Source organism: Nyctereutes procyonoides, unplaced genomic scaffold, assembly GCF_905146905.1.
Source record: "Nyctereutes procyonoides isolate TBG_1078 unplaced genomic scaffold, NYPRO_anot_genome, whole genome shotgun sequence".
Classification (NCBI taxonomy): domain Eukaryota; kingdom Metazoa; phylum Chordata; class Mammalia; order Carnivora; family Canidae; genus Nyctereutes; species Nyctereutes procyonoides.
In genome coordinates, this window is record NW_026575126.1 from 61,174,594 (window position 1) to 61,197,049 (window position 22,456).

Here is a 22,456-nt window from a genome sequence, read left to right on the forward strand (position 1 = left end):
GTTACTGTGATAAAAAAAAAAAAAAAGCAACGATCTCCTTTCCACTCTATCTGTGGGTATTCCCATTTTGGCATAGACTTTTGAACAATTGTTGAAATCAGTCACCTAATTTGCCCTCATCCCTTGCTGCCAGTTGAAGTTCCAGGCCTCTCTGACTAAACACAAACTGAATGCATTGATTGCCAAGTTCTGCTATTTGCCCGTTGAGAACAATCCAACTACCAAGCCAAGACCAAGATACAGAAGTTGAGCCTGATGACCCAGCCTTACCCCTACTGTCTGGAATTTTCCCTCCTCTAATTCCCACAGGCATCTCCAGGCCAGCCCCTCCCAGGTGTAGCTGCCCTTGGCCTATGTTCTCTCCAAGATGGTAGATGCCTGCTGTTCTGTGCTCCCACCTCATCTTCCTAGGACCCCTTGCTCCTTCTTTTTGCCCTAAAAGGAAATTGAGATTAAATAATTCTTGAATCACTAGATGCTGTCTGTGCCGCTCCCAGATTCCTCGACGTGGTCAAGAACAATTTCTCTATGTCGAATGTGTTGGCTGCTAAAGTTTCCCAGCTGCCCCCTTCTCTGGCGAATCATCCTTGGCTGAACAGGAGCTTTCACTATCCCTGGGTGTGGGAGAAAGTGGAAGAGTGTCCAGTGGTAATGGACACAGCAAGTGTCACAGACCAGACCTTGGCCTTAGGGCCCATTCTGGGATGCAATTCCTGCTCCAGAGCTCCCTCTGGGATCAAGCTGAAGCTAGATTCCAGTCTCATTATCATTTAGCTTTTTTCTCTGCTCCATCCTGCCTTCCCTCATCCCTTTCTCCTAAGAGCCTCCTTCAATAATTATTAGCCCTCAAATTCCCGTCTCAGACTCTGCTTCTAGGAAACTAGACCTAAGGCAATGGCCATTTTAAAGAATGTTCTAGACCATTGCGTCATTTTGTTTTCTTTATAACTTTTATCACTATCTGAAAAAATGTTTGGGTTTGTTTCTTTGCCATGGGGACAATACCTGGTATTGAGCAGGTGCTCAATGGATACTTGCTAATGAATGAATGACAGATGCTAATCTTGCAGTGGTAGCAAGGGAGCTTATTCCTTCTGCAATTTTGGAAATATATTTACTTTTTTCTTTTTTTACAGGGAGCTTGCAGTTTTTTGCAAATGCTAAATCTTGTACAAACTTAGAAAGGAAAGTAGGTATATGTGTGTGTGGGAGAGGAGTGATCTTTTGCACCACAGTTCCTGGTCAAGAAGTCTATGTCACCTGTCAGGTTATTTCCCATGTTGCTTAAACTCAGGCTGCCTATCCCAGCCCACTGTATGTTTAGGCAGGACAACCTTGGAGAAGAAAAGGGGCACTGGTAATACTTAATTAACACGGGGTAGCAGCTCTGGGCCAGAGCCCACACAATTCCCATGTTTAAGGCTCCATTAAAGTCAAGGCATCAAAAAAATGAGGGAAGACTTTTTTCGAAAAGGACATAATATTCTTTCCAAAGAAATATCAAAGTAGTATTGAAGGAAAACCGGGGATCCCTGGGTGGCGCAGCGGTTTGGCGCCTGCCTTTAGCTCAGGGCGCGATTCTGGAGACCCGGGATCGAATCCCAGGTCGGGCTCCCGGTGCATGGAGCCTGCTTCTCCCTCTGTCCCTCTCTCTCTCTCTGTGACTATCATAAATAAAAAAAAAAAAAAAAAGAAAACCAGAACTTTGAGGACCTTTCTTGTACTTACTTTTTCATTTAGAATTGTTTTTGAGTTACAAACAGAGTGGAATAGGCAGAAAGCTGGCATCTTTTCTGGTTTAAGGGCATCTTGATCTACACGTTGCAGCTCAAGTGGAGCTTGAGGACCCATTGTTCAAGGTTCCATGCATTTTTAAGGAGTGTGCCGACCAGACTCTAGTTCAGACACAGCTGGATGAGTCCTGTCCTGAAGGTCAATTCAGTTCTCATGAAACTCTTGACACCTGCCCAGTGAGGCGAGTATTATTGTTCCCATTTTGTAGAAGAGGCTACAGATGATTAGTGAGGTTATGTGAACTTGACCAAGGTCAGGCAGACTTTCTATAGCTTGGACTCCAGCCCCGCTTTGCCTGCTCACCTCTGTGAGCTGAATCTAAGCCTGGGAACTGAGGCAGCATTGTGGAGACTTCAGATGGAAAGTATGAGTGTTCTCTCCAAGGGAAACCCAGGAGATAAGGCCAGTAATCAAAACTTCAGCTCCTACCCCTCTTACTCTGACCACATCGTTTCTGTTCTCTTTTCTCTTCTTTTCCCCTGTTTACTAGTGACTTGTATTTGCATCTACTTTTCTCTTCTGTCTCTGTTTCACAGAACTTAAGTACAAATTAAGTTCTTCTATATTCTTCTCATTCCATTCTTCTCATTCTCTTCACTTACCAGCAGTGGGAGTTAGAGCAAAGGCAACACTTTGACTCTCCCAGGGGTTGGCTCATGTCTGTACATGAGCCAAGCCAGTGCTCCTACCTCTTCCCTTCAGTGTTGCCCAGGGTTTTCCTCATCTACCAGGTTCATGTTTGCTGTGTTCCCTAACATTCCTCTACTTATTTCCTAAAGCCTTTTACTCAACCTAAGAAAATCCCTATTGTATCAAAAATTTGCTCCAATTCAAGTTAGTTTGCTTCCTAGAAAGGCTGCTTCTGCTTATTCTGAGGCAGCCTTCTGATTTATACAACTGTTGAGCAGGTCCCAGGATGCTCCGGGCTGAATACGTGGTCCATTAACTTCAGATCTGTGCAGACTCCTTTTCCACATACCCATCCACCCCACTTACCCACCCATCCACTCATCTTTCCATTTACCTAGTCACTTACTCATTTGTCCATACACAAACTCATCTATCCTCTTATCACTCATTTACCCATATATCCAACAGACATGTTTTAGCCTTGTTGTATCTACTCCAGGCCTAATGGCCACCCTTGGAGAGACAGAGAAATGAGCATCCACTCTCAATAGACTCACATTGAGAGGGTGTCACCTTTTATCTTCACTAAGGAAGACTGATTGTTCATGTTCACCCTTGCCCTCAGCCTATTTTTTTAAAGATTTTATTTATTTATTTATTCATGAGAGAGAGAGAGAGAGAGAGAGAGAGAGAGAGACGGAGAGACAGACATAGTAGAGGAGAAGCAGGCTCCCTGTGGGGAATATGATGCAGAACTCAATCCGAGGACCCTGGGATCACGACCTGAGCCAAAGGCAGACACTCAACCCCTGAGCCACCCAGGAGTTCCTTGCTCTCAGCTTATAACAACTGCAGCAACAGATAACAGCAAGTGCTATTTCCCAGGCACATAACTGAGCTGCAAATGACTGAGACCAGAACTGTTGGATCTTCTGTACAAAAGCTTGTTTCCTTGCCTGGGATTAGCTCTGCCATTCTTTAATTTCATGTGGTTATCCATTGGTTGCTTCCTATGTGTCTGGTGTTGTGCTGAATGGTGGGGATAGAGGGGCTAGAAGGACACAGTCAGTCCCTATATATTTTTTTAAGATTTTATTTATTTATTCATAGAGGTGCAGAGATTGAGAGAGAGAGAGAGAGAGGGGGGGGGGGCAGAGGGAGAAGCAGGCTCCATGCAGAGAGCCCGACATGAGACTCGATCCCGGGACTCCAGGATCATGCCCTGGGCTGCAGGCGGCGCTAAACGGCTGTGCCACCCGGGCTGCCCAGTCAGTTCCTATATTGAAGAAATCTATAGTCCCTATCCAAATCCATGGAGTATCAAGGCATTTTTTCACCTCCAAGCATCTCCTTCTTAAATTCATCAAAGCAGAGTTAATCACTTCCTCCCTGAGCCACTCAAGCCATTCTGCTGTCTAGTAAAACTTGTGATTTGAATGCATGAGAATATTGTTTTCCTTTTAGGGTATGATCTACTTGAGGGCCAGTACACTTTTCTGCTTGTCTTGCTTCCCCAGCAGCCAGCCCACAGCCTGGGTCACATGAACAGCTCTTGTGTGGGGGATGAATGGCTGAATGAACAAATGCTGCCCAGGCAGCAGGTGGGCTAGAGAGGAGGAATCATTAGAAGTGTGGTCAAGACTCTGGTGCCTTCATAGATTAATGGAACAGAAATAGAGGATCCAGAAGTGGACCCTCAACTCTACGGTCAACTAATATCGACAAAGCAGGAAAGACTATCCACTGGAAGAAAGACAGTCTCTTCAATAAATGGTGCTGGGAAAATTGGACAGCTATGTGCAGAAGGATGAAACTAGACCATTCTCTTACACCATACAAAAAGATAAACTCAAAATGGATGGAAGATCTAAACGTGAGACAAGAATCCATCAAAATCCTAGAGAAGAACACAGGCAACACCCTTTTTGAACTCGGCCACAGCTACTTCTTGCAAGATACATCCACGAAGGCAAGGGAAACAAAAGCAAAAATGAACTATTGGGACTTCATCAAGATAAGATGCTTCTGCACAGCAAAAGAAACAGTCAACAAAACTAAAAGACAACCTACAGAATTGGAGAAGATATTTGCAAATGACATATCAGATAAAGGGCTAGTATCCAAAATCTTATTAAACTCAACAGCAAAGAACCAAACAATTCAATCATGAAATGGGCAAAAGACATAAACAGAAATTTCACAGAGGAAGACATAGACATGGCCAATAAGCACATGAGAAAATGCTCTGCATCACTTGCCATCAGGGAAATACAAATGAAAACCACAATGAGATACCACCTCACACCAGTGAGAATGGGGAAAATTAACAAGACAGGAAACAACAAATGTTGGAGAGGATGCGGAGAAAGGGGAACCCTCTTGCACTGTTGGTGGGAATGTGAACTGGTGCAGCCACTCTGGAAAACTGTGTGGATGTTCCTCAAAGAGTTAAAAATAGATCTGCCCTACGACCCAGCAATTGCACTGCTGAGGATTTACCCCAAAGATACAGATGCAATGAAACGCCAGGACACCTGCACCCCGATGTTTCTAGCAGCCATGTCCACAATAGCTAAACTGTGGAAGGAGCCTCGGTGCCCATCGAAAGATGAATGGATAAAGAAGATGTGGTTTATGTATACAATGGAATATTACTCAGCCATTAGAAACGACAAATACCTACCATTTGCTTCAACGTGGATGGAACTGGAGGGTATTATGCTGAGTGAAGTAAGTCAATCGGAGAAGGACAAACATTATATGGTCTCATTCATTTGGGGAATATAAAAAATATTGAAAGGGAATAAAGGGGAAAGGAGAAAAAAATGAGTGGGAAATATCAGAAAGGGAGAGAGAACATGAAAGAGATTAGGGAACTCCTAACTCTGGGAAATGATCTAGGGGTGGTGGAAGGGGAGGTGGGCAGGGAGTGGGGGTGACTGGGTGACAGGCACTGAGGGGGGCACTTGGCGGGATGAGCACTGGGTGTTATTCTATATGTTGGCAAATTGAACACCAATAAAAAATAAATTTATAAAAAATAATAAATAATATAATTATTAATAATAAAAAAGAAAGATGAATGGATAAAAAAGATGTGGTCTATATATACAATGGAATATTACTCAGCCATTAGAAACGACAAATACCCACCATTTGCTTCTACATGGGTGGAACTGGAGGGTATTATGCTGAGCGAAATAAGTCAATCAGAGAAGGACAAACATTATATGGTCTCATTCATTTGGGGAATATAAAAAATAGCGAAAGGGAGAAAGGAGAAAGGAGAAAAAATGAGTGAAAATATCAGTGAGGGTGACAAAACATGAGAGACACCTAACTCTGGGAAATGAACAAGAGGTAGTGGAAAGGGAGGTGGGTGGGGGTGTTGGGGTGACTGGGTGAAGGGCACTGAGGGAGGCACTTGATGGGATGACCACTGAGTGTTATGCTATATGTTGGCAAATTGAACTCCAATAAAAAATAAATTAATTAAAAAAAGACTCTGGTGCCTTGAAATCTGCCCTTTTTTTGAGGTTTAAAAAATTTATTTGAGAGAGAGAGAGAGAGAGAGAGAGAGAGAGAGAGAGAGGGAGGGAGGGGAAGAAGCAGACTCCCTGCTTAGTGGAGAGCCCAACATAAGGCTCCATCCCAGGACGCTGGGATCATGACCCAAGCCAAAGGCAGACACTTAACTGACTTAGCCACTCTGGTGCCCCAAAATCTGTCTTTACCTTGTACTATCTGGGCAACTTGAGGCAAATGACTCAATTTCTCTGTGCCTCAATTTTGCATCTGTAAAATGGGGATAATTGCAGCGCCTCACCTTCAACCCCTTGTGAAGATTTTGTGAGCTAACAGACATAAAGCGTACAATGATATGTTAGTATCACCTCAGATATTTTGTTCTGCCACCAAGATGTTAGTACCCTGTGCCTGCTTCTCCCTCCCATGACCCAATCTTCCCAACCACTGGCTAAAATCTTCTAGCACTCTCAAATCATCACAACAGAACGCCATGCTTAGGGCTCTGGGAATTCAGGGAGAACCAGTTAATTGTTCTTGGAGGGCAGCCTCTTCCTGAGAACCTGATTATGCATGTGTGTTTCTACACTATAGAATTAAATAAATCCTGTTTTGAGAAAATTTGGTGGTGAGGTGGGCAATGCTCCTCAAAGAGAGAGAAGTGAGACCAATTGCATGTAGTAAGAGGAAGGGCAGAAACTCTAGGGAAAATCCATTAAGGCGGCATGGGTAAAGGTGGGGTGGAAATGGACTAAAAAACACAAGGGTTCCCACCCACCAGATTTCTGTTCTCTTTCCACAGAAAAGAAACCACCAAGGAAAGAGACCCCAAATTATTCAGTTCTACTTAGTTCAGGCAAATCAAATCTGAATTAAAGCAGCTTCTGTCCTGGTTTCTCTAGTAGCTGTTTTCCTCACCCAGTATGTGACAGATCAGATGCAGCTCCTCTCGCCCCACCGCCCTGCCAGAAACGTCTTCAGGCAGCACCTCTAGGCTCAGGGACAGAGCAGAAACTTACTGAGTGAGGAATGCCAGCAGTGGGAAAAGCTGGTTGGCCTCCTAACTTCCCCAGACCCTCCCCCTCTGAACACCCTAGAGGTAACATATGGACAGAACTGGATGTGACTGACTCATGGCCCCACGGGGCTGAGGAGATTAGGGAACTTGGCTGTCCACTCCTTCCTTGCTTATATTATCTCCCTCAGCTGCCATCCTTTTTCTGGAAGTGTCACACCATGATTCACTGAAATGAAAAGGGGCTGTGAGTGTTAGAGGCTCACTGCCCTCATCTGTAAAATGGATGGGTTGAATTAAAGATATATCCTGTTCTACACTTTTATGGTTTAAGTAATCTGTGCTAAAGGTGAAATGTCTTACCTTGCTTGGCTTTTCCCTGAAGTATCATGGAAGTGTGTTGGGCAGCTTGAAAGAAGAAATGGAGTCTTATCTGTCCAATATTCTTGTCTTGTGTACTCTCACTTACCAACGGTGGAACCCAAGCCCGAGGAAAGGAAGCAATGGAAAGGCCAGGATGCAAAGTATCTTTGAAGGCTGGGGGTCCTCTCTGGCACTCACCCTGTCTGGAGCTCTCAGTCTCACAGGCATCTTCTGGCTTGAGTCATTTCTGGTTTGTCTTTTATTCTCTTCGGAATCTGTGTCACTTCTCCTTTCTCTTTATTGGGTTTCTCTGTCACAGTTTCTTTCTCCCTCAAATTTTCTTCATCTCCAACGATTCCAGGGGTTTTCTCCAGCCATATTGTATCTGAGGTCTTTTCAGGGCTGCTTATCTCCAGTCACTGCTGCCCACATTCCCCATTCCCAACACCTCTCCCGTTACCCTGGCACAGCTGACTCTAGGGTCCCTGGCAGCTTCTGTTGTCAGAACTGGAGACTTCTTCATTTCTTACCTAACTTGACATCTGGGAGCCTGTGACACTGTTTAAACTCCTCTCTAGGCAGTCCTTCCAGGATGCCTTTTTTTTTTTTCCTGCTGGGTTACTTTCTCCCTCTTTGAAGACTCCTTTCTTCTCCGTTTTCCTTTACTCATATTCTGCTGCCAACACTGGCTTTCTCCCCCTCCTCTACCCATCTTTCTCTTCTCTCTTCGCACTTCCACCAGGATCTCATCCAGCACTTCTGATGAATCCAAAACTCATCTCCAACCCAGTCTTTTCTCCTGAGATCCAGCCCCATCCACCCAACCTTCCTCTAGGACATCTCCTGTTTGAAGGCCTTCAGTCTCCTCTTACCCGTAACAATCATCACAGCATAGCCAATAACAGAAACTCTTACACATTCTTCTCAGCATTTCACATTTGCTAATTCAACCTTCCCAGCATCAATAAATATGTATTTTTTTTAGATTTTAAAAAAGATTTTATTTATTTATTCATGAGAGACACACACACACAGAGGCAGAGATATAGGCAGAGTGAAAAACAGACTCCTTGTGGAGAGCCTGATATGAGATTCAATCCTAGGGCCCTGGGATCATGACCTTGGGCAGATGCTAAACCACTGAGCCACCCAGGTGTCACTGAAGATTTTTTTTAAAAGATTTATTTATTTGAGAGAGAAAGAGAGAGAATGAACAGAGAGAGAGAGAATATGAAGCAGATTCAGTGCTGAGCATGGAGCCAGATACGGGGCTTGATCTTATGACCCTGAAATCAGACTTGAGATGAGACCTGAGCCCAAACCAAGAGTCAGCCACCCAACTGACTGTGTCCATTAGGCACCCCTTTTTCTGGAGATTTTTTTTTAAGTAATCGCTATACCCAACGTGTGGCTTGAACTTACGACCCCAAGATCAGGATTCATATGCTACACTGACTAAGCCAGTCATGTGCCCAGGGAAGTGTCTACCTTTATTATCACCCTCTTTTTGTAAATGAGGAAACTGGAACCTAGAAAGATTGAAAGAGTCCAAGCTCTTAAACACTAAATTTTGGTTCTCTAAAAACTGAAGTTGTCCACTAGCTCACTCCATAGGACCATATTACCTTCCTCCTAACTGATCTGTCTCCGGCTAGTTCCCAATGAAACCATGATCCATGCAGCTCCTCTTTCTTGCTTTCTAAAATGTAAATTTTAAGATCTTAGTCTTCCCAATTTGATTCAATGCTTCCCTCTGCCCTCAGGATAAAATAAACATGTCTTAAGGGGGCTTTCCAGGTCTGGGGCCTGCTTCCCCTTCCTCCCCATCCCCTATGGTACTGACCTCATCTCTAGCCACTTCCTACCTCCCACTCTCTGGTTTCCCAAGAGGCCCTCCACTTTCATGCGTCTTCCACATTTGGTTACCCTTTCTGAAATGTACTCTTTTATAGTTAGTTACCTTCAAGACTTAGCCCAAGTCCCCCTCCAGAAAGCCTTTCCGGAAATCCACACCCTTCTAAATTGGGTAAGGTACTTTGTGGTCAGTGGGCTTCTTATTTCATAGCAACATCTTGCTGCTTGCACATTGGCCTTCTCTACTAACCCCAGGGCTGGGCCTTGTGGTTTGTGTTTTATCTCTTTGCTAACAGAGAGGTACACAATCAGCCTCAAATTAGCATGTTGAGTAAATGACTGAATACTTACTCTGTTCTCCTAAGGCCTGGATGCTTGATTCCTAGCCCAAAGATTTCCAGGTCTCAAGTAGAGGGTTCCCATCAGGGTCTTCATTAGGGCCCAACCTTATCATGGCATCTGTCCACCCTCCCTCCCCAGGAGAACTGAAGTTTCAACATCAAGAGGAATCTTCTGCCAGTTGAAGTAGAGAAGCTTAGAGAGGTGGTGCAGGGCAGGGGATTTGCATCCACCTAAACTTAGTTTGGTAAGGCACAAGAAGCAAGCCAAGACATCTCTGGTTAGAAAGACTCTTGGAGGGGCACCTGGGTGACTCAGTTGGTTAAGCATCCGTCTTTGGCTCAAATCATGATCCCAGGGTCCTGGGATCAGGCCTCACATTGCACTCCCTGCTCAGTAGGGAGCCTGCTTCTCCCTCTCCTACTCCCCCTGCTTATGCTCTCTCTCTTTCTCTGTCTAATAAATAAATAAGATCTTAAAAAAAAAAAAAAAGAAAGACTCCTGGACCCAGCATGTGTGGGTTGCCTCAATTCTTTTTTCTGTTTATTTTAGTCCTATTCTCCGCCCTCCAACTCTGAGTCATTCTGACAACTTCCCTCCCTGCTTCTAGTCTCTTGACCACCTCTCTGTTCACTTGCTTCCTCTGCACCTTGGTCTAGCTGTTCCCTTGGTGGCTGAGGAACTCAGAAGCCCATGTCTAACCTTCTAGTCATGACCAGGACCAGAATATCCCTCCTTCTATTGATGGGTAAGTCATGGGCCCCAATGAAGGGACATGAGAAGATTGGAGTCCAGATAGACAGAGAGCTGAGGATATACATGTTTTAGACCCAGACATTAGGAGAGGGACTTGGAATTACCCAGGGTTTCGGTTCTGGAGTTTTTGGAGGGACAGGATATTGAAGAACTAATTTTAGGGGAGTTCAAGAGGTGCTGGAAAAGGAACCAGTTGCCTGAACAATCCAGAGATTTCCCAAGTGGGCAGAACAAGTCAAACTTGTGCTCTATCCACAATGTCACTTTGGCCCAAGTTTTCCTGGATTCTTCCTCCTAGAAGCCCCAGTGGTGGGGTGGCAAAGGATTGTCTTTAAAGCTTGTGTGTTGCTCTATGAAAATGGAGAATTGAAACCTGCCATCTGGCCAATGGGTGAAGAACTATTTCTAGACTGCCTGCAGGAGGGCAGAGGAAAGCCTGAGCTTGGGAGTTCAGAAGTCCAGCAGATGCTGGGGCATTGGACCTAAGGGGGGAGCCAGTGCTAGGGGCTGGAGAGATGGAACAGGAGGAAGACCCTTCTCCACAGCTTCTTTTCTCACCCCCTTCCCCAGCCTTGGCTTCTTCTCTCTGCTTCAACTTGGACACGGAACAGCCAAAAAGCTTCCTTATGGAAAGTGCTGGATTTGGACACAGCGTGGTCCAGTATGACAACTCCTGGTGAGGACTGGGTGGTGACTGGCCTTTGGTTCTCATCAACTTCTCTTCATGCTCAGGGTCGTGTCCTTCCCCATGACCCTCTTCTCCTCTGTCTGGTGTGGCAATTCTCCTAGTATATGAAGAGATAGACTGAAAGCAGGTGCTGTCTTGCCATCTCAATAATCACAACTAATATTTATTGAGCACTTACTAAGCGCCCAGCACTGTGTCAAGCACCCTTTATGTGGGCACTGATCTATTTTGTTTTATTTTAATTATTTTATTTTATCTTAAATTCCAGTAGAGTTAACATATAGTGTTATTTTAGTTTCAGGTGTATAATATAATGATTCAACAATTCCATATATCACCTAGTACTCATCATGACAAATGCACTCCTTAATCCCCATCACCTATTTTATCCATCCTCCTGTGCTCCTCTCCTCTAGTGACCATTGGTTGGTTCTCTATAATTAAGAGTCTCTTCTTGGTTTGTCTCTCTGTCCCTTTGTTTGTTAGCTTTGTTTCTTAAATTCCACTTATAAGTGAAGCCATATGGTATTCTCTTTCCCTGACTTATTTCACTCTGCATAATACTCTCTAGCTTCATCTATGTCATTACAAATGGCAAGATTTCATTCTTCTTTGTGGCTGAATAATATTTCTAACATCTCTATCTCTATCTATCTATACTACATCTTCTTTATCCATTTATCAATTGGTGGACCCTTGGGCCACTTCCATATCTTGGCTATTGTAAATAATGCTGCTATAAACACCAGGGTGCATGTATCCCTTTGAATTAGTATTTTTGTATAACTTTGGTAAAAACCCAGTAGCACAATTGCTGAATATATATAGTATATATATATATATATATATATATATATATATATATATATAGTATTTCTATTTTCAACTTTTTTTTAAAGATCTTATTTATTTTTTCATGAGAAATGCAGAGAGAGAGAGAGAGAGGCAGAGACCCAGGCAGAAAGAGAAGCAGGCTCCGTGCAGGGAGCCTGATTCAGGGCTCAGTTCCAGGACTCCAGGATCACGTCCTGGGCCAAAGGCAGACGCTCAACCGCTGAGCCACTCAGGTGTCCCTATTTTCAACTTTTATTTTTATTTAAAGATTTTATTTATTTATTCATGAGGGACACACAGAGGGAGAGAGGCAGAAACACAGGCAGAGGGAGAATCAGGCTCCATGCAGGGAGCCCAAAGCGGGACTCTATCCGGGGACCCCAGGATCATGTCCCAGGCCGAAGGTGGTGGTAAACCACTGAGCCGCCGGGGGCTGCCCTATTTTCAACTTTTAGAGGAAGCTCCATACTGTTTTCCATAGGCCGCACCAGTTGCATTCTCACCAACAGTGCACAAGGATTCCTTTTTTCTACATCCTCATCAACAGCTGTTGTTTCTTGTGCTGATTTTAGCCATTCTGGGATAGGTGTGAGGTGATATCTCATTATAGTTTTGATTTGTATTTCTAGGTGAGCACTGATTTATTCCTCACAATAACCTTATAGGGGTAGGTAGGCATCAACCATTCAACATATATTTATTGAGCACCTACTACTAAATGTCTCAGGAGCCAGGCATACACTAGAGAACAAAACAGACAAAAACTCCTCTCATGTGGAACTTAAATTATTGTTAATCTCCACTTTGCAGATGGGAAAACTGAGGCTTAGAGAGGTGGAACAAACTTGCTGAGCAGCAGTCTGGCTCCACTGTCTACATTCTTAATTGCAGTGTTCTTTGTTTCCCTCAGGGTGGTAGTTGGAGCCCCCCAGGAGATAAAGGCTGCCAACCAAACAGGTGGCCTCTACCAGTGTGACTACAGCACTGGCAAGTGTGAGCCCATCCAACTGCAGGGTGAGTCACTGCACCTCCTTGGGATCCACGTCCAGACCCCCATGCTTTGGGGACCTGCAGGGAGCACAGAAGACCCACTTCCCAGCTCTAGCTTTGTCTGAGACTCTTAACCTTAGACAAGCTTCCTGACTGCCTCATGGCCTCCCTACCCATCATACCCCTGTACCCCCAGGGCTCCAACAAGACCTGAAAGCCCCCTTCACCTGTCAGATCTCCTTGTCTTGCAGGGTTGAGGTGACCCCTGCCCAGATATTACAAAGCATCTTCTGTCTTGAGGGTGACCATGCACATATCTGTCCCCTCAGTCCCCTTGGAAGCTGTGAACATGTCCCTGGGTCTGTCTCTGGCAGCCTCCACTAAACCCTCTCAGCTGCTGGTGAGTTGTACTGGGTTGTAGAGCTGTCCTGAGGGAAGGAATGGGGACCTGGGTCTAGTGGGGCTAGGGGTCTTGGGGAGGGTGAAGGTGCTGGGATAGGAGGATGGGATGGAAGCAGGAGCAGCCCCTCCCATCAGGTGCCTCTGTCCCTAGGCCTGTGGCCCCACAGTGCACCATACATGCAACGAGAACATATACTTGACTGGGTTCTGCTTCCTGCTGGGCTCACCTTCCTGGCAAGCCCAGAGGCTCCCAGCTGCCCTGCAGGGTAAGTGTTGGTGGCTACTGGCTCCTTTGAGGAGCATACACACTTGTGATTGGAGTACAGTGGGCCAGAAACACTCTAGAGTGGATAAAAAAAGAGCGATCTGGAGAAAAATATTTACTGGTTGGGATAGTGGTTCCAAATATGCGCTGGGGAGTCACTTACTGATTTCACAACTTGCCCTGTTGCCGTCCCACTTTCCTATGACTTTACCCTCCTGGAGCCTTAGTCTCCTCATCTGTCAGATGAGAACAATGTCACACCCAGCCTTGAGAGTGACAGATGATTGTCCATGGCCAGGGTTTAGCACAGTGCCTGGCATGTGGTGAGAGCACAATTAATGCTAGCTATTATTTTTAGGGAGAAGGGGATTTATTTTCACCCAATACACCCTGGGATATAACCAATTGGTTTGTGCAGCAGACTGGGAAAGGATGATGAGGGTGCAAACAGTCTGAGTGTGTGTATGTGTGTGTGTGTGTGTATGTATATGGATGTATATATGTGTGCTTAAGCATATATGTGTGCATGCATGTGTGTCTGCATGTATACTTGCATGCAAGTATATGTATGCATATGAGTATGCAACTGTATATGTGTATGCATATGTGAACATGCGTGTACAAATATACGTGTGCACACACATGTATATGTGCATGCATGTACATGTGTATGTATGTGCATGTGCATGTATGTGCACATGTGCATGTGTGTGTGTGTGTGTGTGTGTGTGCACGCGCACAGATTGAGGCATAGGGCCTGACATCCCTACTGTTGATGGAATGAGAGATAAGGAGGTAAAAGAGTGAGCTTTTCTGACCCAGCCTGGCAGACCTAGGCCCCTCCTTGATTTCACATTTACATTCAGGTCCCTGGGGAGGCTGACATCTAGCCACTGAATTGAGTGCCCTTCTAGCACCTCCCAGACTCTAGACTTCACCCATAGGAACCTGGGCTCCCTTCAGAACACCTGGGAACCTCTGAATAGAAAAGGAAGCTGCGAGCTCTCCTCTCAAACTGGGAGAACTTCCTTTTTTTTTTTTGGACCAATTCTGAATTTACTTAGGAGGGGCCTTGGGGCCTATATTTATGCTGAGTATAGAATAGGGACAGTGTGTGGCTGTTGCCAGGGATGACATTAAAAATATTTAACGGAAGTACAGTTTGGCACTGACTAATGAGGACAGACTCTGACCAGGAACCGTCTCCTTTCATTGCCGGATCATGCCGTGTGGGGGAAGAGGTAGAGTGGGGTTCGGGAGAAGGACGCAGACAGCCACAGGTAGAAGGAGGGGCTGGCTCCCAGCTTCTTACTCTCTGGATTGAAAGAACTGTCACTTTTTTATAAACCAAGCTGGGTACACAGGTGTGAGCAGCTGGATCACAGAGAGAGCCTTTTTAAGGACTTTAGGAGGCCAAAGGGCCCTGTTCGAGGCAGGGACTGGGGAAGCCCCTGGGTCAGGGGGCAGTGAGTTCTCATGGCCAAAGGGCTGAGGGCCTGGGCTCTGGGAGTGTTCCTTGGAGGACTAGGCCCACCTTCTTTCCCAGAGTGTCCGAAGCAAGAGCAGGATATCGTGTTCCTGATCGACGGCTCGGGCAGCATCTCCTCCCGTGATTTTATCAAGATGTTGAATTTCGTGAAGGCTGTGATGAGCCAGTTCCAGAGACCTAGCACCCAGGTGTCCCTTGGGGGAGGGATGGCAAATGTGCAGGGCCCCCTGTAGGAGGTTTGGGGGTGGAATGCCTGGGGTTCTGGTCAAGTGGCCTTGGCTCCGAGCCCCCTGCAATTTTCCCAGTTCTCCCTGATGCAGTTTTCCAACAAATTTCGGGTGCACTTCACTTTCAAAGGCTTCACAAACAACTCAAACCCGCTAGCCCTGTTGGATTCTGTATCCCAGCTAGGAGGGCTCACTCATACAGCCACAGCCATCCGAATAGTCACGTGAGTCCTGACTTCTCCGGGGTCCTTCCCTAGAGTATCTGGGTGTTCCTTTAGACCTCATCTTTCTCCATGAGAGAGAGAAAGGTTGGGACTGAAATTCAGCCTGTGGTCTCCTCATCCAGCTAGGAGCCTATGGGTGGGACCAAGGCCTCCGAGAGAAAGGGGCATCTCCTTGTTCTCAAAAGGCATCTCAAAAGGCTAGCAGCAGGTCTGTTCACAGGTCTCTGGATCCTCTTCTTCTTTGACAGAAACGAACTGTTCAGTGCCTCAAAAGGGGCCCGAAAAGATGCCTCCAAGATCCTCATTGTCATTACCGATGGGCAGAAAAAAGGAGATAACCTGGGTTATGAAGATGTCATCCCTATGGCTGAGGCTGCGGGTATCATCCGCTATGCAGTTGGGGTAGGATGTGGACATGCTCTGCCGCCCCTTCCTCCCCTTGCTTCCTCTTAAGGCAACTTCCCTTTCTAGGACCCCCCCCCCCAACATCTACTACCTTCAGGGTGAAAGCTGTGTTCCAGCCCGGGGACCCTGATCCTTTTCTCTAAACTCCTTGATGCTGTCTGAGCCTCATTTTTCTCATCTGTATACTGAGTGTAATAATATTGACCTTGTGGGGTTATTGGTGGATATTGGCACCCAGCATGTGGTAAGCATATTAGATTTATGATTGTTTTCACTGAGTTGGCCTTCGTTGGAGACAGGTAGGAACAGCTTTTCAAAAGATGCAGTCCTGGAAAGAATTAAATGACATTGCATCGAAGCCCTCCCATGAGTACATTTTTAAAGTGGAGAATTTTGATGCTTTGAGAGACATTCAAAACCAACTGAAAGAGAAGATCTTTGCCATTGAGGGTAAGTCACAGATAAAGGTACTCCCTTCAGAAACCCTCACCTTTAAATACTTTCGCTTCTTGAACCTGGACCCCCATGTCATAGGCACAAACCCTTCCCTTTGGGTATTAATCTCCAACATTAGATCCTCTAAAATGCAGGTGTCCTTTTCAGTCTTGGCAAAGCCTATCTTTCCCTCTGGAACCCAGGTATATAATACCTTCCCTCAGGTACGCAGACCATAAGCAGTAGTTCCTTTGAAATGGAGATGTCCCAGGAGGGCTTCAGCGCTGTGTTCACACCTGTGAGTGGGGCGTCTTTCAGGCCTTTGATGTAGGAGGAGGGAGAGTGGGAGGAAGTGAGTGGAAAAAGAATTCTAAATAATGAGCAGAGTCTGTGGTAGACCTTGCTTTGGAATAGGCATTGTCTTCTTTTAGCTCAGGCCTGCTGCTCAGCCCTGGAATCCTTTCCTCCCAGGATGGACCAGTTCTGGGGGCTGTGGGGAGCTTCAGCTGGTCTGGAGGTGCCTTCCTGTACCCCCCAAAGACGAACCCCACTTTCATCAACATGTCTCAAGAGAATGTGGACATGAGGGACTCTTACCTGGGTGAGAACAGGCCATGGTTGGGAGCACAGGTGGGAGATGAGCTGCCTGTGGGCCAGGAGCTCAGGGGTGGGCAGGAAGCCTTTGTGCTGAGGCCTGCTCTCCTCAGGTTACTCCACTGAGCTGGCCTTTTGGAAGGGAGTACAGAGCCTGATCCTGGGGGCCCCCCGCCATCAGCACACCGGGAAGGTTGTCATCTTCACTCAGGCATCCGAGCAATGGAGGCCGAAGGCTGAAGTCTCAGGGACCCAGGTTGGGTGTTGAGGAAGCCAGAGCAGAACATGAGGGTGGCAGCATCTCTAAGGGCCTAGAGGGAGGAGATGAAGGGCCTTGGGGGCCCATCAAGGAAGGCCCTGGTGGCTGGGGGGAAGTGGGACCTGTCCCTGGGGGTGTACTCTCGTAGGAGCAGGCAAGATGACTTCAGGCTCTGCCCTGCAGATTGGCTCCTACTTTGGGGCCTCCCTCTGCACAGTGGATGTGGATAGAGATGGCAACACTGACCTCGTCCTCATCGGGGCTCCTAATTACTACAAGCCGACCCAGGGGGGCCAGGTGTCTGTGTGCCCCTTGCCCCAGGGGGTGAGTGTCTGATGAGCCTGGGCCGAGTGGGGCCTTGGGTGTGGGGTAGAGGGATGACCTCGGTTGGGACCTGACACTGGTTTTGTCCTGCAGAGGGCGAAGTGGCAGTGTGAGGTCATTCTCCGTGGGGAGCAGGGCCACCCCTGGGGCCGTTTTGGGGCAGCCCTGACAGTGCTGGGGGATGTGAATGGGGACAAGCTGACAGACGTGGCCATCGGAGCGCCAGGAGAGCAGGAGAACCGAGGTGCTGTCTACCTATTTCATGGAATCTCAGGACCGAGCATCAGCTCCTCCCACAGTCAGGTGAGGCCCAGTCACAGGTCCTGTTGTTACAACAACCTCTTCCTTGCTTCTCCCTGTGTTCTATGCTGCCACCTAGAAAATTCTCCTTTACCTCATCTGACTTCCTTTGCCCAATACTGACACCTTGGAGGCAGCAAGCAAACTCTGTGGAATTTTAGAAATGAACACATTGGTATGTTCTCTGCTCTTATGAGGACTTGATTTTTGAGTGAGATCTCAGGCCTTTTAACCTTCCAGTGGCTTTACAAGGTATATAGGCCCAGGCATTAGCATGCCCACTTTAGAAATGAAATCTGCAGCAAGGAGAAGAAGAAGATCAGTGATTTGACTTGTCCAAGGCTTTATAGTGGATCAGGAATGGTGATGAGGTAGGTTCCAATCTCCTGACTTCTAACCCAGTGCTTGGTCTCTTGTTGGCTCCCTGTTGCCAATCTAGGTCTGGCTGCCTCAGTCTCCCTGTCTACTCTCCTTTTCTCTTCCCTAAATGCTATATGACTATTCCCTTTATACCATCAGCAATCCTGCCAAATGTCTGTCTAGTTGGGGATGGTTTCCTGGAAAGGGAGACTTTCTTTTCTTCCCTTGGTAAAAGTTAAAGAAAGCCCCAATTAAAAAGTAAGCAAAGAATCTGAATAGACATTTCTCCAAAGATGATACACAAAGGACCAATATGCGTGTGAAAAGATGTTAACTATCATTAGTCATCGGTCATCAGCAAATCAAAACCACGAGACACCACTTCATACCCACTGGGATGGCTAGAATGAAAAAGACAGATAATAACAAGTGTTGGTGAAGATGTGGAAAATTTGGTACCCTCAGACTGTGATGGTGGGAATATAAAATACTGCGGCTACTTTGGAATACATCTGGCAGTTCCTCAAAAGGCTATATGCAGAGTTATTGTGTGACCCAAGAGAATTGAAAACCTATGTCCATATAAGACATACATGAATGTTAATAGTAGCATTATTGATAATACCCCAAAGGTGGAAAGAATCCAAATGTCCATTAACTGATGAACAGATAAATTCTATCGTTAATAAATTCCCATACAATGGAATATTATTTGGCCATGAAAGGAATGAAGTACTAATATTTGCTATAACATGAATGAGCCTTGAAGACGTTATTGTAAGTAGAAGAAGCCAGAAACAAAAGGTCACATATGTGATCCTATGTATATGAAATGTAAATAGGTAAATCCCCACACACCGACAGAAAGTAGATAAGGGGTTGTTAGGTTGTGATGGTACAGGAAAATGAGGGACATGGGGGTGAGTGATGAGAGGTATGGGTTTTTTTTGGGGGGTGATGAAAATGTTCTAAAATTGATTTGGTGATGGTGGCATAACTCTGAGAACATCCTAAAACTGTTGAGTTATATTCTTTATTTCTCTTTCTTTTCTTTTTTCTTTTCTTTTCTTTTCTTTTCTTTTCTTTTCTTTTCTTTTCTTTTCTTTTCTTTCTTTCTTTCTTTCTTTCTTTCTTTCTTTCTTTCTTTCTTTCTTCTTTCTTTCTGATTTTATTCATTCATTCATAAGACAGGGAGAGACAGAGAGGCAGAGACAGAGGCAGAGGGAGAAGCAGGTTCCCTGTGGGGGAGTCCCTGATGTGGGACTCCATTCCAGGACCCTGGCACCATGACCTGAGCCAAAGGCAGACGCTCAATCACCGAGTCACCCAGTCATTCCTGAGGTGTACACTTTAAAAGAATAAATTGTATGGTATGTGAACTGTATCTCAAAAATTTGTTAGGAAAAAAATCAGGGGATCCCTGGGTGGCTCAGCGGTTTAGCGCCTGCCTTTGGCCCAGGGCGCGATCCTGGAGACCCAGGATTGAGTCCCGTGTTGGGCTCCCGGCATGGAGCCTGCTTCTCCCTCTGCCTGTGTCTCTGCCTCTCTCTTTCTCTATGTCTATCATAAATAAATAAATAAATCTTAAAAAAAAAAAGAAAAAAGAAAAAAATCAAAGGAGATCCCTACAGTACTGTTACTTCCCAGCTACATGATCTTCGTCATTATGCAGCTCTCTGTGCTCAGTTTCCTTATCTGTAAAATGGTAATAGTAAGAGAACCAACCTCCCCGGGCTGCTGCTGTGTGATTGAGTTAGTACATATAGAGTATATACCTAGTATAAATATACATCTGTACCTGGCGTATAATAGGTGGTACACTATTATAATCAGCTATTGTTAGTATAGTTTGACAATTGAAGAAGTTCTAAAGAACTTGGAAACTTAAGGAGAAAATTAAAGGCTTTGTTGACAATAACACCTGATGTCAAGAAACTGCATTCATTCTACACCAACTGGTTTAACTTCCTCTTGCATATCTATGAACACCCTCAACTGAAAATACCACTTGAGTTATAACAGAAAGGGTTGACTCCAAGAGGAGGCCTTTCCAGATTTGCTGGTCCACCATGATTTTCTTCCTTCCTGCCATGATATATCCCATCACATTACTTGACTGGGAAGGACTTGTCTTTTCCCCACTGGGCCTACATACCAACCTGAGGATATGGTGGTAAGATCAGCTTTCCTGAGCATGAGGCCACTTGACCAAGTTTGTACTATCTCTACCTACCTCTTCCTTTCGAGACATCCTTAGTAGTTGGCAAATTTCTCTTTTATTTTATTGTTACTATGCTTAATGTCTGCCTGTCTCAGCAGCACCCAGGGATTTTAAAGGGCACATTATCCAAGCAATTGGTCATTTTAAGAGCAATGGAAATAAAAGAGAAGGAACTCACAGAGGAGGCAAGTTTCCAGAGCATAGAATTTTCTTACGGGTACAGCCATGCCTCATCCCAACTTTTTCCCTCCTTGTCCTCTGAAGAGATAGGGTGGCCCTGGGGAGCAAAAGGGGTCTTGGGCATGGGGTCAGAGGATCTCATTTTAGGTCTGGAGTTGGCCTCTTAAAGGTGGTGTAGCCTTGAACACTGTCTGCAAAGTGGGAAGTGGGGCTGGCTGAACCCTGAGTTCTCTTCTAGCCGTAATACTCATCATAATCAGCGACTAGTGACTTTTGCTGTTCACAGAACTATATGCATTAATTCATTTGCTACTCACAGCTAAACTCTAAGGCATTATCCCCATGTGAAAGATGAGGAAACTGATGCATAGTAAGATCGAATCCTGGCCCAAGGCCTCATAGTTCAAGAGAGGAATCAGAACTGGACCTGAGACTAAGTAGATGAATGAATGAATGAATGAATGAGACATAGGTCACCAGGCCAATCTTTCAATCACAACTTCTTTATCGATGTCTTAGGGATCTTTCCTTTTCTTTGGTCATCTTTCCCTACCCCACTCCTCTTTATAGGTACTACTGGTGACATCTTTTCACTGCTCACCTCTTCTTTCTGTCTCCCTCATTCCTACCTTCCTGTTCCTTTTTTTTTAAAGATTTTATTTATTTATTCATAGACTCAGAAAGAGAGGCAGAGACACAGGCAGAGGGAGAGGGAGAAGAAGGCTCCATGCAGGGAGCCCGACGTGGAACTCGACCCCGGGTCTCCAGGAACACACCCCAGGCTGCAGGCGGCACCAAACCGCTGCGCCACCGGGGCTGCCCCTTCCTGTTCCTTTTGTTGCTGATTTCCAACTTGTTTCCATCAACCTGACTTGCCTTTTCCTCTCTGTTCAGAGGATCTCAGGCTCCCAGCTCTCCCCCAGCCTCCAGCATTTTGGGCAGTCACTGAGTGGGGGTCAGGACCTTACCATGGATGGACTGGTGGACCTGGCTGTGGGTGCCCAGAGACAAGTGCTGCTGCTCAGGTGAGAAAAGTCCTCCTCAGACATTTCCAGATCATTCTAAGTCTGCCTAGGATTCCAGCCTCTTCATTCCTATCCCAGTTTGTCTTCCTGGGACCAAGGGCCTGCCCTCAGCTCAGTGTTCTGCCCATAGGACCAGACCTGTGCTCAGGGTGTGGATGAGCATACAATTCAAACCTACAGAGATAGCCAGGTCTATATCTGAGTGTCGGGAAAAGACTTCCTCTGTCAAGGCACTGGGTGATGCCAATGTCTGCCTTCATATTTATGAAAGTCCCAAGAATCGGCTGGGTGAGTCCTCTTCTTTTTGACCCAAGAAATCCTGACCTTTAGAGTCCCTCAGCTCAGGACACCTGTCTCTTGCCTTGACCCTTGTTCACCTGGGGAGTTCCTGGCTCTCTCAGCCCTCATCCCCTCCTTTCCCCTACAGGTGACCTCCAAAGCTCTGTGACCTTTGACCTGACTCTTGACCCGGGCCGCCAGAGTCCCCGTGCCATCTTTGAGGAGACAAAGACCCGGAATCTGACTCGTGTGCAAGTCCTTGGCCTGAGACAGTACTGTGAGACTGTGAAGTTGCTCCTCCTGGTAAGGGGACCTCGGAATCCTGCATATGGCAGAGATTCTGAGGCTGGCAGTGGCCTGGGCAGGGAAGGAACAGGGTGTGTTCTGACTCTCACTGTGGCTTAGCCCCAGCACAGGATCTGGGATGCAGGAGGTACATAACATTTGTTAGCTGATGAGTAAGTGAGTGAGCAAATGAATAAATGGATGGGCCCTCTACAACTGCTGAGGCTACACACCTGGATTTTAGGAGAGTATTACTACTTCAGAAAACTATGGAGTGAAGTGCTGTGATTCTTTTAGGAGTTGCTTCTCTGAGACAGGCTCTGTCCTAGGCCCTGGGGATATGGCAGTGGACAAAACAGTCATGCCAACAGGAAACTCTGAGAGAAGGCCAAAA

At 46.0% G+C, this 22,456-nt stretch overlaps 1 protein-coding gene across 2 annotated transcripts in view; it reads left to right on the plus strand.

Moving 5' to 3' along the window:
• The first annotated feature begins 10,072 nt into the window (after positions 1-10,072).
• Positions 10,073-22,456, plus strand: part of ITGAX (integrin subunit alpha X) — a 28,567-nt gene continuing 16,183 nt past the window's right edge. Inside the window, exons 1-17 of one of the 2 annotated variants that reach the window (XM_055341170.1) lie at positions 10,073-10,268; positions 10,847-10,952; positions 12,709-12,812; positions 13,118-13,188; positions 13,342-13,456; positions 15,002-15,132; positions 15,265-15,395; positions 15,644-15,797; positions 16,100-16,250; positions 16,460-16,533; positions 16,707-16,836; positions 16,943-17,085; positions 17,272-17,412; positions 17,506-17,715; positions 21,368-21,498; positions 21,629-21,786; positions 21,926-22,080. In XM_055341170.1, coding sequence (XP_055197145.1) covers positions 10,214-10,268; positions 10,847-10,952; positions 12,709-12,812; positions 13,118-13,188; positions 13,342-13,456; positions 15,002-15,132; positions 15,265-15,395; positions 15,644-15,797; positions 16,100-16,250; positions 16,460-16,533; positions 16,707-16,836; positions 16,943-17,085; positions 17,272-17,412; positions 17,506-17,715; positions 21,368-21,498; positions 21,629-21,786; positions 21,926-22,080 — 2,160 coding nt within the window. In that variant the 5' untranslated portion in view covers positions 10,073-10,213. Of the gene's footprint in view, positions 10,269-10,846; positions 10,953-12,708; positions 12,813-13,117; positions 13,189-13,341; positions 13,457-15,001; positions 15,133-15,249; positions 15,396-15,643; positions 15,798-16,099; positions 16,251-16,459; positions 16,534-16,706; positions 16,837-16,942; positions 17,086-17,271; positions 17,413-17,505; positions 17,716-21,367; positions 21,499-21,628; positions 21,787-21,925; positions 22,081-22,456 lie in introns of both variants that reach the window. The other variant, XM_055341169.1, reaches the window with a different exon arrangement.